The sequence below is a fragment of the Chrysemys picta genome, chromosome 7, assembly GCF_011386835.1.
Source record: "Chrysemys picta bellii isolate R12L10 chromosome 7, ASM1138683v2, whole genome shotgun sequence".
Taxonomy (NCBI): Eukaryota; Metazoa; Chordata; order Testudines; family Emydidae; genus Chrysemys; species Chrysemys picta.
In genome coordinates this window covers 20,939,967-20,955,328 of record NC_088797.1, presented here as the reverse complement: position 1 = coordinate 20,955,328, position 15,362 = coordinate 20,939,967, and the positions used below count along the sequence as shown (strand labels likewise).

General features: G+C 49.7%; 1 protein-coding gene across 2 annotated transcripts in view; it reads left to right on the top strand.

The window, feature by feature from the left end:
* The window catches only part of CHST13 (carbohydrate sulfotransferase 13), a 68,965-nt gene extending 53,803 nt beyond the window's left edge, over positions 1–15,162 (top strand). For both annotated transcript variants that reach the window (XM_005288417.4, XM_065550910.1), the window contains exons 2-3: positions 3,113–3,195; positions 12,645–15,162. In XM_005288417.4, coding sequence (XP_005288474.1) covers positions 3,113–3,195; positions 12,645–13,490 — 929 coding nt within the window. In that variant the 3' untranslated portion in view covers positions 13,491–15,162. The remainder of the gene's footprint in view (positions 1–3,112; positions 3,196–12,644) is intronic.
* Positions 15,163–15,362: the final 200 nt, after the last annotated feature.

The window sequence follows — 15,362 nt, the reverse complement described above, 5'->3', positions numbered from 1 at the left end:
GTCCTTTCAGGCTCGATCCTGTCACCCGTTTTCACATGAGCAGCCCCATTTACTGGGCTTGCATCAAGAGTTGGTATCAGGCTGTTTGGGATTCAGGCTGAATCAACACGGGGTATTTATTCAGTGGCATCCAAATCTTGGGAGATTTTGACCAAAAGAGGCAGAAATCTCATCACATCAGGTGAGCCAGGGAGATTTTCACATGTCTCGTCCAGAACTGGAAAGCAGGCCCCTGACAGTTTGGGGTTGTGTGTGTGGGTTTTTTTGTGTGCAGGAGGTAGGGGTGGGATTCTAATCTGAACTGTTACCTCTCATTTATCTCCCCTCCCCACCAAAACATCTGAGGGGATTTGGAATCAAGATTCTGGTTTGAATCCATCTCTATCAGTAACTAAATGTTTTAAAGGCCACTTTCAGTCCCAACGTAAGCCAGAGCAACTCCCCTTGACATCACTGGGGTTACCCAGGGCCAGATATGCTCCTGTGTTAGGAATACAGTGATGCAGGACACCCCCTGCCCCAGAGGCACCTCTTGCTACCTTCCCCCCCTCCTTCCTTTTTCTGCTTCTCTCTCTTTTTATCTGCCTTTTGGTCTCCCCTGCCTTTCTCCCTCCTCCTCTCTTCTGTCCCGGGGTGGGGGTGACTTGAATTTAAGAGGATAGATCTCCTAGACCTCCCCCACTACTCCTGATCCGCCTTCTTCCTTTTTTCCTTCCCAGGCCTGAGCAGGGACGTTGTTGTGCGGAGCAGACTTTCTCCTTTCTCTCCAGTCTCCTGATCAGCTCCATCTTGCTCCCCCTCTCCCTGAACGCTATCTCTGCCTCCCTACTGCACTGAGCAGGGATCAGAGAGGGGGAGGATGAGCAACAATTACCATGTCCCCTAGTGACCAGAGAGGAGAACACCCAAGGGAAGCTTTCCCTGCTCCCCACGTTTAATCTTTGTCACCCAGGCAGGGAGTGGGGCAGCCTAGAAGCCAGATGAGGGAGGGGGAAATAGGGCCGCGCTCTGGGGTGCCACCACTTACAGCAGGGCAGTTTTTTAAACTGACGGGGCCTGAAGGAGCGCAGCTCATAGCTGCCCTGCATCCAGCGGCTGTGGATAAATGCATGAGCTGGATGTTTCTGCTAGACCAACCAGCAGTTTAAATGGTTAACCATGTGCATGTTTAAATTGTTGCCATTAGGTTCCAGAGTTAACATAATCCGACATATACAAGGTATCTCACTCTTCCTTGATAGCTATTGCTTCAGGCTGTCAGCAGACTCAGGCAGACAGCACTGCATCAAGTCACATTTGGAATGTTGTGAAAAACTCTAAGGGCTAGAAACATCATTGTTCTCGTAAATGAAAACTTTTCCTCAGTATCTCCACTTGCCTTGGAAACTGGAATAACACAGCAGACGAGTAGGATCTATCCTGGAGTCTGACACCAGTTTAAACACCCCTCCAGTACAAAAGGAGTGTATCTATGTAGTACAGAGAGAAATAAAAACTGATCAGGAGGTTCTTTTGTTTCAAACACTAGAGCAGTTTTTTAAAAACAGCAAGTAAGACAACAAATTTATAACGGTTAAGTATCTTGACAACTTCCCTATTAATTAGCAAGTGACCTGAGCCTGGAAATGTATACCTTAGTCTTTCCCCTTGTTACTGCCTAGCACAAATGCTATTACACCCTTTTGTCAGATAAAACGGTTGGGATTGCTCTCTGTTACCTCCTGTTGAGTAATTTCCCTCATTGATCCAGCCCAGTAGGCAGTGGCATTTCTCATGTCCACGTGGGTCAAGTTACTCGGCAGTTGCAATTGAAGTTGTGAAATGCAGTTGCCTTTTATTTGTGGTTTTATTATTTTAAAAGGACATGCATGAAATGTTTGTACCCCGAACTTCGGTTTTGTTTTATTGGCAGAAATATTTTGAAGATAGATGCATTTTCTTGCATTCCATGTAAATAGTATTTTCTTTGATTTTAAACATGACCCATGAAGCGTTTGCAGTTCAAACATTGCCACAGTTTGCTAGTATGGAGAGCCAGAAAATGAAACTGACGAGAAGAAACAAAATAAAATGAAACTGATTAGGCTTGCAGTCCAAAGGTAGTGAAATACAGAAAATTAAAACAAACAAACACAGCATTAGTCCTGACAAGTAAATTTAAGAATGTTAGTTCTGAAAACTTTCAGGAATTCAGATGTTACAAAGAACAGGGATAAGGAAAGTTGTAATACAAAATACACTTATTAACCTGACCAGGCTCTTTTAAATCTCAGAGAAAGAGCAGGGTGTATGCGTGTGTGAGAGAGAGTGATTCGTGTTTATAAGGCCATGAGTTTGAACTCAGACTTCTAGGTCTATTCCTTACTCTCTCACTGATTCAATGTGGGCATGTCACTTACGGCTTGATTTTCCTAAATCCCGAGCACCTATTGCCTCAGTTTCCCGATGTGTTATATGGGACACCAACAATTTAAAAATCACATATCGGTCTGAATTTTATGAATGCCTGCAAGATGTCTAGTACAATGGGGTGCTCAGTACACTTTTCCAAGACACCCTAGGGCTGTTATGATGTCATGTATAATGTATTTAACCATCCGCTGGCTCCAGAACTTTTATGTGGTGTGTAGGGCCATATACAGACCCGGATCTTTTTTAAGGCCCGGCTTGACAAAGCCCTGGCTGGGATGATTTAGCTGGGAATTGGTCCTGCTTTGAGCAGGGGGTTGGACTAGATGACCTCTTGAGGTCCCTTCCAACTCTGATATTCTATGATCTGCATTTAGAAATCTCACATGTGGGCAGCAGCAAGAAGCGCATTGACACCTTTGAGTATGTGATGTGGGACTTGAATCCAGTAAATCTTAACCCAGAGGTGACCACCTTTCTCAAGGCGTCACACCCAGGGTGACAGATAGCTTGGCAAGTGGTGGAAGGGGACAAGTTGCTAGTTCAGTGTAAGAAGCTGAGTGGGTCTAAATAGAAGGTGACACCAACTCCTATTTAACCTAGACTCTCGTCCTGGGAGCTCTTTTCTCTCCGTCATAACATCTCAAGAGAGCACCCGAGAGGTAGTAGCAAGGGAAGTAAAATGCTCTGCTTTCTTCTCCAGCTGCAGAGGATAGGATCCTGGGGACCAGCTGGCACGGGAAGTCAGGCCGAAGTCCACTCCAGGCACTTTACGACAGTGACCAGGTGGGTGAACGTGAAGAGGAAAATGAAGGATCTGAAAAGTGGTGGTGGGGAATCTGGCGGGGTTTGGTGGGAATTGACCCATTATTTAATGACATTTTTGTGTATCCTAAAATTGCAGCCTCACACAGGCTGCTTTGCAGTAATGACCTGACCTTGAGGTGTCAAGGGTGGCGTCTGAAAAAGGTCACAACCTTCTAGATAATTATCAGTGATAAAAAGTACTCCAGACCCCTGCTGCTACTTGTGTCAAGCAGTTTCATTAGCCTTTGGCCTGGCACAGCCAGGCTGAGGTACAGTAGTTGAGGATCCAACAATGGTGCTCTAACTGAGGATTTCAAAGCAAATTCTACAGCACAGAAGATGGGTAAAATCTTCCCCAGCTGAACATGTGAATGGCTATACTGGGTCAGACCAATGGTCCATCTAGCCCAGTATCCCGTCTCTGACAGCGTGCAGTGCCAGGTGCATCAGAGGGAATGAACAGGACAAGGCAGTTTTGAGTGATCCATCCCCAGTTGTCCACTCCCAGTTTCTGGCAGTTGGACACCCCAAGTATGGGGTTGTGTTCCTGACCATCTTGAGATCACCCCAGCCATGTTTTCCAAGATAATAACTGAACAGGGCACCATTGTGCTAGGTGCTGTACAGACAGAACAGAGTCTACAGTCTAAGGCCTGGTCTACACTGGGGGGCGGGATCGACCTAAGTCACGCAACTTCAGCTACATGAATAATGTAGCTGAAGTCGATGTACTTAGACTTACTCACCGCGGTGTCTTCACTGCAGTGAGTCGACTGCTGCCACTCCCTCGTCGACTCTGCCTGTGCCTCTCGGGGCGGTGGAGTAGAGGGGTCGATGGGAGAGCGCTCGGGGATCGATTTATCGCGTCTAGACTAGACGCGATAAATCGACCCCCGTTGGATTGATCGCTACCTGCCGATCCGGCGGGTAGTATAGACATACCCTCAGGCTACGTCTACACTACAGCTTATGTCAGCAGAATTTATATCCCTCAGGGGTGTGAATAAACCATCCCCCTGAATGATATAAGTTACACTGACATAAGCGCCGGTGTGGATAGCCCTATGTCAGTGGGAGAGCTTCTCCTTCCGACGCAGCTTCTGTCGCTCACGGGGGTGGTTTTATTATGCCAACGGGAGAGCTCTCTCCTGGAGGCATAGAGCATCTTCACCAGATATGCTGCAGTGGCGCAGCTGCAGCACTGTACGTGTAGACACGCCCTTAGTAAACCACAGTCATCTGTGGATTGTGTTGTAGCTGTCTCATCTCCACCCAAGCCCTAGTCCCAGCAAGACACCAGATTAGATGATCAACTATACCACGCCTCACAGACGCCGACTTTCCAAAGTGATGAGGAGTGCTCGACCTCCGGCTCTGCCCCAGGCCCCGCCCCCACTCCACCCTTTCCCCTAAAGCCCTGTGCCCGCTCCACCCCGCCCCGTCTCTTCCTGCCTAGTCCAACCCCCTCCCCAGAGAGGGCTGTGTCCTTATTCCTGCCCCCTCCGTCCGAGAGCCTCCTGAATGCCGCAAAACAGCTGATCATGGTGGGTGGGAGGCGCAGGGAGGGAGAGGGAGGCACTGATTTGCGGGGCCTGCTGGTAGGTGAGAGCTGCTGGGGGGTTGCCGGTGGGTGCTCAGCACCCACCATTTTTTCCCCGTGGGTGCTCCAGCCCTTAATTCTTTCACTCTTGTAAAGTGCTATGAGAGCCTCACGAGTTAGAACAGGGAAAAATAAATGCAGGATAACAGCCTTGTCTTGCTTAACACTATGTCTGTTGCAGTCAAAGCATTCTTTAAAAGAAAGCGCCCACCTGACCTCCCATTCAGATGGCCAGCATCTCACTGGAAACCAGGCATGTGCTGTCGCCTTTAACCGTGTGGCTGGAAGGCCAGACCCATGTATCATGACAGAAGACGTGCGGACACCAACTGCCGTTTCTGAAACCTTGACGGGACCCATCTCCCCAACAATCCCAGAAAACGCAGGGCCACTCTCAGCCTCTTCCTCACCAGAGCTCTTGGTCTGCTTCTTGCCCTCTTGGACATGGGCTCTGGGCTCCCAGCCTTCTGAGTGGCTGGCAAGCACATCAGTAGCAGACGCTGCCAGAGACCAGCTCAGCATTCAGCACATGCCTCCCCTTTGGGTTCCTGTCTGAGCACTGTTGACTTTACAGATGGTTCGCAGAGGGGGAGAATGAATGGAGCGCGGTCCTTTCACTGCACAGCCCAGGTTTCCTGGCTGCCGGCAAGGGGAGGGAGAGGACACAGGCAGGCTTCTGACATGCTCCTGCAGCCAGCACAGAATCCCAGTGGCCCAAGATAGCAGGGGTGGTAAGCACAGGCTTCTCCATTCTCCCAAGTTTGGGTGCTTGATGGTTACTGTCAGGGGCTTGCATGCTTTGAGGCGTTTTCATCTTTTGTTAGCAATCCAGGTAAAAGGCTCAAGAATGAGAGGACAGTACGCCCCTCCCCTCCCCCCATGAGCCAGGAGCAACAGCACAGAGCAGAGAGGGACAGTGTTTTGATGAGGGGGCTGAGGGAAGGCCTTGGGGGGGAATCCTGTGGGATCTACCGCACCCTCAAGGGTTCCCTGAACTTTTCCACAAATGAGGAGGGCTGGCCCCAGTTCTCTCCAGAGCCTGACACAGCTACCCAGCCGTTGACTTTTGGGGGTGTCACTTGGGGGTCCGTGGAGATGCTGTTAGCCACCGCTGACCCAGAAACTGAGGGACCAACTTCTGCATCAGCACTGCTGAGCAGAGATCTGCTGCTCGCTGTGGTGTTTTTCCATTGACCTTCCTCCCCATAATGCCCAGGCATAGCATTCTGAGTGTCAGAGAGGGGCAATGACATGTCAATTTCCCCTGAATGTCATAATCCCCAGCAGGGGTCTCCACTCAGCCCCCCTGTTCTCTAGGAGAGTCCTGGTTTGCCAACCGCCCAGCCAACTAGCCCATTAACATGCCCCCAACTGGGTTTATGGTGCAGTGACTCTGCATCACCATGACACTGGGTCGTGATGGCATGACACCAGCTCACCTCACCAACTCCCAAACATGCCATAAACGCATTGTAACGGGGCAGTAGTGCCACTCGGGATATCATAGGTATCAGCCCCTACTCACAAGTCTGCTCCGGGCCAGAGTTCCTGGTTATACTCTACAGGTTATACTCTGTCACGTGGCTGGCAAACTGCTAGCAGCCATGGAGGGACCAGAGGCCTGGAGGCATCAGAGATCTAGAAAGAACTATCCATGTTATCCTCACCATGTTGATCTCTGAGGTGTGTGCGGGGCCAGCCTAAAACTCATCCCTCTGAAATCAAATTCACCCCCCACAACCTCATTGTGCAGCATTATTGTTGAGAATGAACATGAACACAACTCCAGGAAAGGCAGTTAATGGTTCCCATGACAACTGTAATGAGTCCCTCTTATGCCCATGTAATGGCTTTTATGCCTTAATGTGGCTGCATTACATTTGCTCTGGAGAAGTGGTAAATGTGGAATGTCTTGGCTCTGGTGCATTCAAAGTCTCAGACCTACTGCTCCAGGAATGTAGTTGGGGTTTTGAAAAACTGATACTTAATGTCATTGGTTTTTAAAAAGAAGGAAATGAAGGGAGCAGTTTTGCACTGAGAGAAATACAAGACGTGCACTTTCTCCATTGGGTAACTGGTGAAATGCAGCTGCATTTCTTTGGGGCTGTGCATGCATACTTTTAGCCATCCCTCCATCCCCCATGGTTTTGAGCAAGTACAAAAAAACCCACTTGACTAACTGTCTTATAGCATGAAACACTCTGTACTGTTTTCACTCACAGAAATGGCTACGGATGAAGGAAAAAACAACAAAAAAAAAACAACCCTCTGAGCTGAGACCACACAAGAGAAATTTCAAACCAGAGGGTGATTGTTTTCAGGAAGTATCTGAAATCCAGGCCTAAGAATAAAAATGCCTCTTTGGCCATATCTGTAACACCACAAACAAGATGCTAATGGCGTGACTTCCACGTAGCCAGCCAGGTACAATGGGGCAGAACCTCAGTTGGTGTAAATTGTCATAGCTCCATTGGTGTCAGAGGAGCTATGACAGTTTATACCCGCTCAGGATCTGGGGTATTTCCCTGTTGGGAGAAAAAAATGAGTTAATAGCAGAGAACGGATATTTTATTTTAGCCCTGCTTCCATTTACAATGAGTATGGGTCCTGCTGACTATGTTTTTGAACAGAGATGTTGCGTGTGTGTGACGGGTTGGATCACAGAAACCCTCTTGGGAGCTGCTACCTGATGTGCCAAGACTACCCCTGCTCCTGTTTTCCCTGCCAGCTCAGGACTCCAGCACCCTGTCTTGCTGAGCCAGACACTCCCGTCTGCCTCAACACAGACCCAGGGTCTGAATTACTTGCCCCAAAGCTGCAGGTTTACCTGAAAACAGCTCGCAAAAGTGTGCTTGTCTTTAGCACTCGGATGCCCAACTCCCAATTGGGTTTAAACCCAAATAAATCCGTTTTACTCATAAATTGTTCGCCCTCTATAACACTGATAGAAAGATATGCACAGTTGTTTGCTCCCCTAGGTATTAATACATACTCTGAGTTAATTAATAAGTAAAAAGTGATATTATTAAATACAGAAAGTAGGATTTAAGTGGTTCCAAGTAGTAACAGACAGAACAAAGTAAGTCACCAAGCAAAATAAAATAAAATGTGCAAATCTATGTCTAATCAAACTGAATACAGATAATCTCACCCTCAGAGATGCTTCAGTAAGTTTTTTCTCAGACTGGACACCTTCCAGGCCTGGACACAATTCTTTCCCCTGGTACAGCTCTTGTTCCAGCTCAGGTGGTAGCTAGGGGATTCTTCATGATAGCTTCTCTCCCTCTTTGTTCTCTTCCACCCCTTTATATATCTTTTGCATAAGACGGGAATCCTTTGTCTCTCTCTGGGTTTCCACCCCCCCTCCCCCACTGGAAAAGCACCAGGTTAAAGATGGATTCCAGTTCATGTGACATGATCACATGTCACTGTCAGGGGCGGCTTTTTTGCCTCCCCAAGCACGGCAAGCAGGCAGGCAGCCTTCGGCGGCATGCCTGCGGGAGGTCTGCCAGTCCTGTGGCTTTGGTGTACCTACCGCTGAATTGCTGCCAAATCCGCGGGACCGGTGGACCTCCCTCAGGCATGCCGCCGAAGGCTGCCTGACTGCTGCCCTCGCAGGGACCGGCAGGAGGCCCCTTCGTTCCTCCCAGCCTGACTCACAGGAAGGCTTGCTTGCAAACAGAGCCCCAGTCAATTGTCCTGGTTGATGGGAGCCATTAAGATTCCAAACCACCATTAATGGCCCACACTTTGCATAATTACAATAGGCCCTCAGAGTTATATTTCATATCTCTAGTCCTAGATACAAGAGTGGTACATTTATACAAATAGGATGATCACACTCAGTAGATTATAAGCTTTGTAATGATACCTTACAAGAGACCTTTTGCATGAAGCATATTCCAGTTACATTATATTCACCCATTAGCATATTTTTATAAAACCATATAGACTGCACAATGTGGTTTCAGTTGCCTATATGGTACCCACATAAACATCTACAAAGGTTATGGGCCTGCTGTGGGGGTGAGCTCTTTCCAGTGAAAGCTTCCTCCCGCACAGTGCAACTTGTAGCGATGAATCAGTGGGTTTCAATGTAGGAGCCTGAATGCAAAGCGTCAACGGGATGGAAGGTTTGTATTGGGTCCCAGGGTCCCAAGTGCTGTGTTTAGAAAGCTCCCAGCTAGCAAAGCACCCACAGCTTTGCCTGTCCAGTCTAAGAAGGAGCTTGAGGTGAGCCTTACAGGGACTGACAGGCTGGCTGGGGTCCATGCAGGCAGCCTGGGCTAAGCAAACGGGCTCCTGGGGGAGGGAGGGTGATGTAACAATGGCCGACAGCTGTCAGGAAGCTTCAGGAGCAAGAATGTGAGGAAGGCAAAGGTCTGGTTGCACCTTACCTCATGAGGCGGGAACTCTCTCCATGCGTGGTGAGCCGGGCTGACAGAATAATGATCCCAGTCTTGCTGGCTACTGAAGGAGCATCCAGCCAGAACCTGATTACAGGGATGGGAATGTTTTTAGGGCAACCTTTTTTATTATTATTATTATTGAGTTTTTAAGGTCCACAAATATTGGGGAAAACACCTGGAGACCCAGAAAGAATACGGGGCATGTGTTTATCAAATGGAAGGGTCATTGTGTAAGCTTTCCCTGCACAACTTTGCCAATGCACCTCCGTCCTGACCTACAGCACCCTCCTAGTCCAGTCCAGGGGTTGTTCCCCCCATCTTAGCTGAAGCACCTCAAGCCTGACTTCCAGTTGTTCCTGTTATTGTAGTCTGGGGTCCCCATCCAGCTCCCCTGCACCTCAGGCCTGGCCTGCCGCATCCCCTGCTCTCCCCGTGGGACACCCGCAGGAGAAAAGGATCAGTTTGCCAGAGCACTGTCACACCTGTGCAGGTCGACCCCTGTGGTGGCTTGGAGAGCAGTAACTGGAAGGGTATTCCTTGCGTGGGGGTGGCATGGAGAAAAGGGCAGGAGATGGTTGTGGGAGAAAAAAACTAAGACTCTGAGGCATTATTGGTGGGGAGGAGGAGGGGAGGCAGGTGGTGCGATAAGCAATCAGGTCAGAGAAGTAGGCCAGCAAGGAGCTCTGTAGGGCCTTGTAGACAAGGCTGAGCAGTTTAAACTGTAAGGGATGCTCAGAGGGAGGCCAATTCAAATGCCAAGCCATGGGGGTTGTTCCCAGTCCTGCGGAAGATCCATCCCTCTGTGGTTTGGGTGGTGAAAGGTGCAGGAACAGAGGGATGTGAAGGGAAACAAAGTGAATCCCAGGCTCCAGAAATAGGACAGTGAGCAGCTATTTTCCCGGACAGCGGGGTGCCTGTCTGGAGGAGCAGAGTCTGAAGTGGAAGACCCCCTCGGCTTGCAACATGGGAGCCATCATCGTGGTAAAGCGACAGCTGCACAAAAGCAGGTTTCTTTTCTTTTAGCGGTGGGAGTGGTAGTTACTTAACTGTCATCGTAGTCTGGGTTGGTAACACTCTGGGACCAGCCTGGAAGTTTCCCTTATAAGGCCAGCCCTGAGTGGTATGGAAAAGCCACAGCAGTTGTCTTCTGCCTCTCGGCCAGCATTGATGGGAGCGGGTGGGCAGGAGAGGGACGGGGATCTCCTCCTGATAGCTTCCTGGCAGTGGTTTCCCTTTGAAATCGCATGGTTCTAGTGGTTTGAGACATTACAGTGTGAGAAGTGAATTCCTGCTACAGAGCTCAGCGATCCAAACTTCCCCAGCTCTAGGGTTTACAGTTGGATCTGATCTTACCCAAAGTTTTGGGGGGGTCTGTAGCTGGGATTTCGGTCCAGAGACATCTCTGTTTGGCTTTTAGCAAAGCAGTAGAGCTGGTGGGGGAGGAGAGGAGGATACAAAGACTTGAGGGATATGAGAGAAAATGTAAATGAAGCACTCCTGGGTTGAAACCTGAGCCTTCTGCCTGCATCCTGCTGCAGAGCGGGGCTGTGTTGGGGAATGTGGCACTGGAGGAGGAGGAGAGACACGTCCCTACCATGCATGGCAGCTGCTTTGTGCAATGGTGGGGGAAGAACTCGAATAGGAACCTGAGCCTCCCGTTAATGAACTTGCCCTGCCCAGCCCAGCCTGGGGCCACGTAGCTGACCGCTGCCAAGCCTTGGCTCTGCAGACAGCTCAGGCAGAAAGGAATGCAAAGTGAGGGGAATGGGGGAGGGTGTTTGGGTTCCTGGAGGCATCTCAAGACAGGTGTGATCACAATCATGTCATGCTGCCGATGGGACCACTCCAGTTACAGATGCTGAGCTGGCCTCATAGAAAAGGGATGGGGGCGTTGAAACGACTCAGGGGCATCTGCTCTCCTTGTCTGCTGACCCCAGGAGAATAATTGTGAGAGGGGAGAACTGAGGCCAATGCAGGTCTAACCCCCCCACCCCCACCCCTCTGGTCAGGGGGAGCCGTGGGTGTTGCCAAGCCAATATCTCAGCAGGCAGCCCAGCAAATGGCTTTAGCAGCAAGGTTGATGCTGTCTGGCTCTGCGACAACAGCCTCTCATCACCCCCTGCCTTCCCATCTCTGTATGGAGTTTCTTCGCTCCCCTCTGCACTGCAGGAGGCCCTCAAGGGGGCTGTTCCTTTGCCTATCCCCTCTGCAGGGCAAGTGCCAAAGGCCCCCTCTTCGCTTCCTGTATTAGGCATAGGGCAGGCCTCAGAATGGTTTGTGCCTTCAGTCCGAGCCGCTCTACGGGTCACGCTCCCTTCCAGCCACAGCCCATGCAGGCCCTCGTCCCTGCAAGGCGTGCACGTTCAATCCCAGGGGTGCTAGAGACCGAATGTTCTTCCGCTCCCGGAGCCATAATTGCCCCTCCCACGAAACCCAACGATGTTCTGACCCTACAGGCTCCAGCCTAAGGAGTGCTGACAAAGCTGGGTGATGCAGGGCTCCTGACTCTGCCATCCAGAGAGCATGGGACTTGGAAACAGCTCATTCTCCCTCCCAGTTCCCTGCTGCTCCCAACACCTCTCCGAAAACACGCCCTTGAATCTGACTCCAGAACTGCCCCTAACATGGGAGCTAAGCCATGTGTTGGAGACTCCCCTGGGAACCCCAGCTGCTCACCTTCACCCAGCCTGCCCCCAGCCCTGAGAATATCCCCAGACCCCATCCCACAGGAGGCTGCGTAGGCAGGCTCCTAAGCAAGGCTGGTGGTTGAGTCCATGAAGCTTCCTCCAAACTCCCCTGCCCCCAAATTTCAAGGAGAGATTTCCAAGGACACGAGTGAGGGTTGTGTGTCCAGTTCCCTTTGACTTTCAATGGACGTCTACCTGGCTGCCCCTTGGGCCTTTACAGATCTCCCCTCTACATTCATGCTTTTTCCTTTATGGGTGACTCAGTTCAATTTAATTTTCCCCTAGCCAAAGGGAAGCCAATTCCTTGTACTAGGAACCTCCCTCCTGACCCCTTAATCTGTGCTAGCACAAGTGGCCAGACTATACTCAGTATGTATATATTATAGCAATTTTAAAATTAGAATTTCACTTTGCTCCATTTTTTACAAGCCCGTGCGTTCTCTCACTCTCTATTTGCTTCCACCCTCCTCCCTTTTCCCCACTGGATCTAAGTGTCAAGTGCCTCACAGCAATCGAAGCTCAGAACTAAGGCAAAAAGCCCACACAGGTTAACTCCATAGCCTAGAAGCAGCACCCAATGCTGGGAAGGGGAACGCATGTTACACCACAGCAGGGAGGGAACATGGACTTCATGCCCTGATTCCCGTGTCTGAACTCAGTGTGTCTGGCTGGAGCCCAACTCCATGTTAAGTTCAGTCGGGCAATGACGATTTCCCTCTTATCTCTCCCCAGTTCGAGCAGTCATCACTGCAGGCCACTCACCAGCAGAGGCGGGACCTGCTGAGCAGCGTTTGCAGCCGCTACACCCGCAAGCGGCGCCTCCTGACGCCTGATGACTTGCGCCACCTGGTGGTGGATGATGTGCATGGGCTGCTCTACTGCTACGTGCCCAAGGTGGCCTGCACCAACTGGAAGCGAGTCATGATGGTTCTGACTGGACAGGGCAAGTATCGGGACCCTCTGGAAATCCCAGCCAATGAGGCCCATGTCTCGTCCAACCTGCGCACCCTCTCCGAGTACAGCACTCCCGAGATCAACCATCGCCTGCGCAACTACCTCAAGTTCATCTTTGTGCGGGAACCCTTCGAGCGCCTGGTCTCGGCCTACCGCAACAAGTTCACCCGCCACTACAACACGGCCTTCCACAAGCGCTACGGCACTAAGATCATCCGTCGGCACCGGCAGGAGCCCAGCAACGAAGCCCTGGAGCGTGGTGATGACGTGCGCTTCGAGGAGTTCGTCTACTACCTGCTGGACCCGCGCACACAACACGAGGAGCCCTTCAACGAGCACTGGGAGCGGGTGCACTCGCTGTGCCACCCCTGTATCATTCACTACGATGTGGTGGGCAAGTACGAGACACTGGCCGAGGACGCCAACTATGTCCTGCAGCTGGTAGGGGCCGACGCCAGTGTCAAGTTCCCCTCTTCCTCCAAGACCACCAGGACCACAGACGACATGACAGCCCAGTTTTTTGAGGACATCAGCCCCTTCTACCAAAGGAAACTCTTTAATTTATACAAAATGGATTACTTGCTCTTCAACTACTCCATCCCATCATACCTGCGCCTCCGATGAGGGTGGTGGTAGGGGGGCCCTAGAGAACTGGGGGCCTCACCCGTTCTTAGCTACTCAAGGCACCTCCCACCTTCCCCCACATCCTCGCTGTTTGGTTAATTCCTTTCCTCTCTGCCTCTCCATTCCACCTCAAGCACGTGCATCACATGCTGACGCCCTCATTGGGACTGACCATGTGGCGAGAGGCTGCCTTGTTGATTAGCACGTGGAACGCTTGGGCCGAAGCACCCTTAGCCCATTCCAGTGCCTGCAGTTGATTGTTCACAGAAGCAGGCTGCTATTGTTTAAACGTTCAACTTTTGTGTTTCCTTTAGATGCTAAGAGAATTCACTGCAGATCTGAATCTCGGGAAGGCTGCTTATTGGGGTAGGCTCCCTTCACGGCCTGTCCCATTAACTGGGTTGTTTGCAGCCCTATCACAAGAGGGATCTCAACCTTTGATGGGCACGGGGAAGAGGACTGTCAGAATTTTGCAGAGGATGATGAGAAAAGCAATAATTTAATGTGTATTGTTTTCTTTGTTCTTCTCCCTTCCCCCAAGCTGCCCCCTTTCCCATTGATTGAGGAAGGGGGAATGTGAGCCATCGATGTCTTCTTGTGATCTAGTATTTCTCTGTGGCAAAGCCTGTTTTTATCGCTTCTCCACTCGCGCTCAGTTGGGATTTTAAATACTTTGTTTTATGTATGTATAGAAAGAGAAGGACAGATTCATAATTGTAAATCGATGAAGCTGTATTGATTTCAGTGGAACTGCACTGATTGCCACCAGCAGAAGATTTGGCCTAGATTGTGTGTGTGTGTGTGTGTGTGTGTGTGTGTGTGTGTGTGTGTGTGTCCTGATCAAATATGGTAATTAAAGACCCCATGACCCTTGTGTGTGAGAGTAGGTGTCAACTGCTCTTTGGGGCAGAGACTGTTTTATTTTCCATCTGTTTGAGGTCCCATTGTGTTAGGTGCTGTATAGTCTGGTTGCCCTCTAAGGACTACCACAATATAAATGTTCAATAGTAATAATCCTTGTGTCTTGGCCAAATTCCAGTTTGGCTGCTTAAATGTGGCCTACCGAATATGCTTCTTCACCTCCTGCCATACGGTGTAGCTGTATGCTGTTAAACAGCTGCTGCTTCTCACTCCAGAGGTGGCTGCATTTCACTGCTGGATCAAACAATTCCCAGGCATAGTTTGTGTATCAGTTTGTTTGTAAAGCACTTTGGGAGGGGATGCACTATAGAAATGGGAGATAACTATAGTTATGAAAAGATGACGCAGACTTCTGGAAAGTGTGGGGGGAAGAGAGAGAGAGTCTGTGTTTGTGTGTATGAGAACAAAACAGAAACAGGGTCACCTCTGGAAAGTTGTTGGCTGGCTGGCTTTGGACAATTCATTACTTGAAGAAGAAATAAGAAAACCTAGGATTTTAAATTCCAACCAGTCCAGATAGATGGATTTCCTTAGACAAAACAGCACTTCAGTCTTTACTCTGTTAAATTCAGCTTTGGTTCTGCATATAGAGCATCTCCTCTGTAAGTAAACGTGCTGATAGCAGAATTACTGTACAGTGTGTCTGCTGATTCTATTGTGAATACTTGATTTAGTGCAATACAGTGGCAAGGTTTTTATAAAACTCCATTGTGCTCAGACTTAGTCATTTTAAAACAAATATTTTCACTGAGTATTTTTCAGCTTGTTATTTCTCAACTTCTTTTGCCCTCTGCCTTTGAACTGTTCCTAAAATGCTGACGTCCCGTCCTTGGTTATCACACTCTGTAAGGCCAAAGTGAAATCCAACTCTGGGACACTCTCATCAAGTTTGGTAGTTGGGTTTGGATGAGCACTGGAAAAGTTCTCATGATCATCTGAAGTCTCGGAACT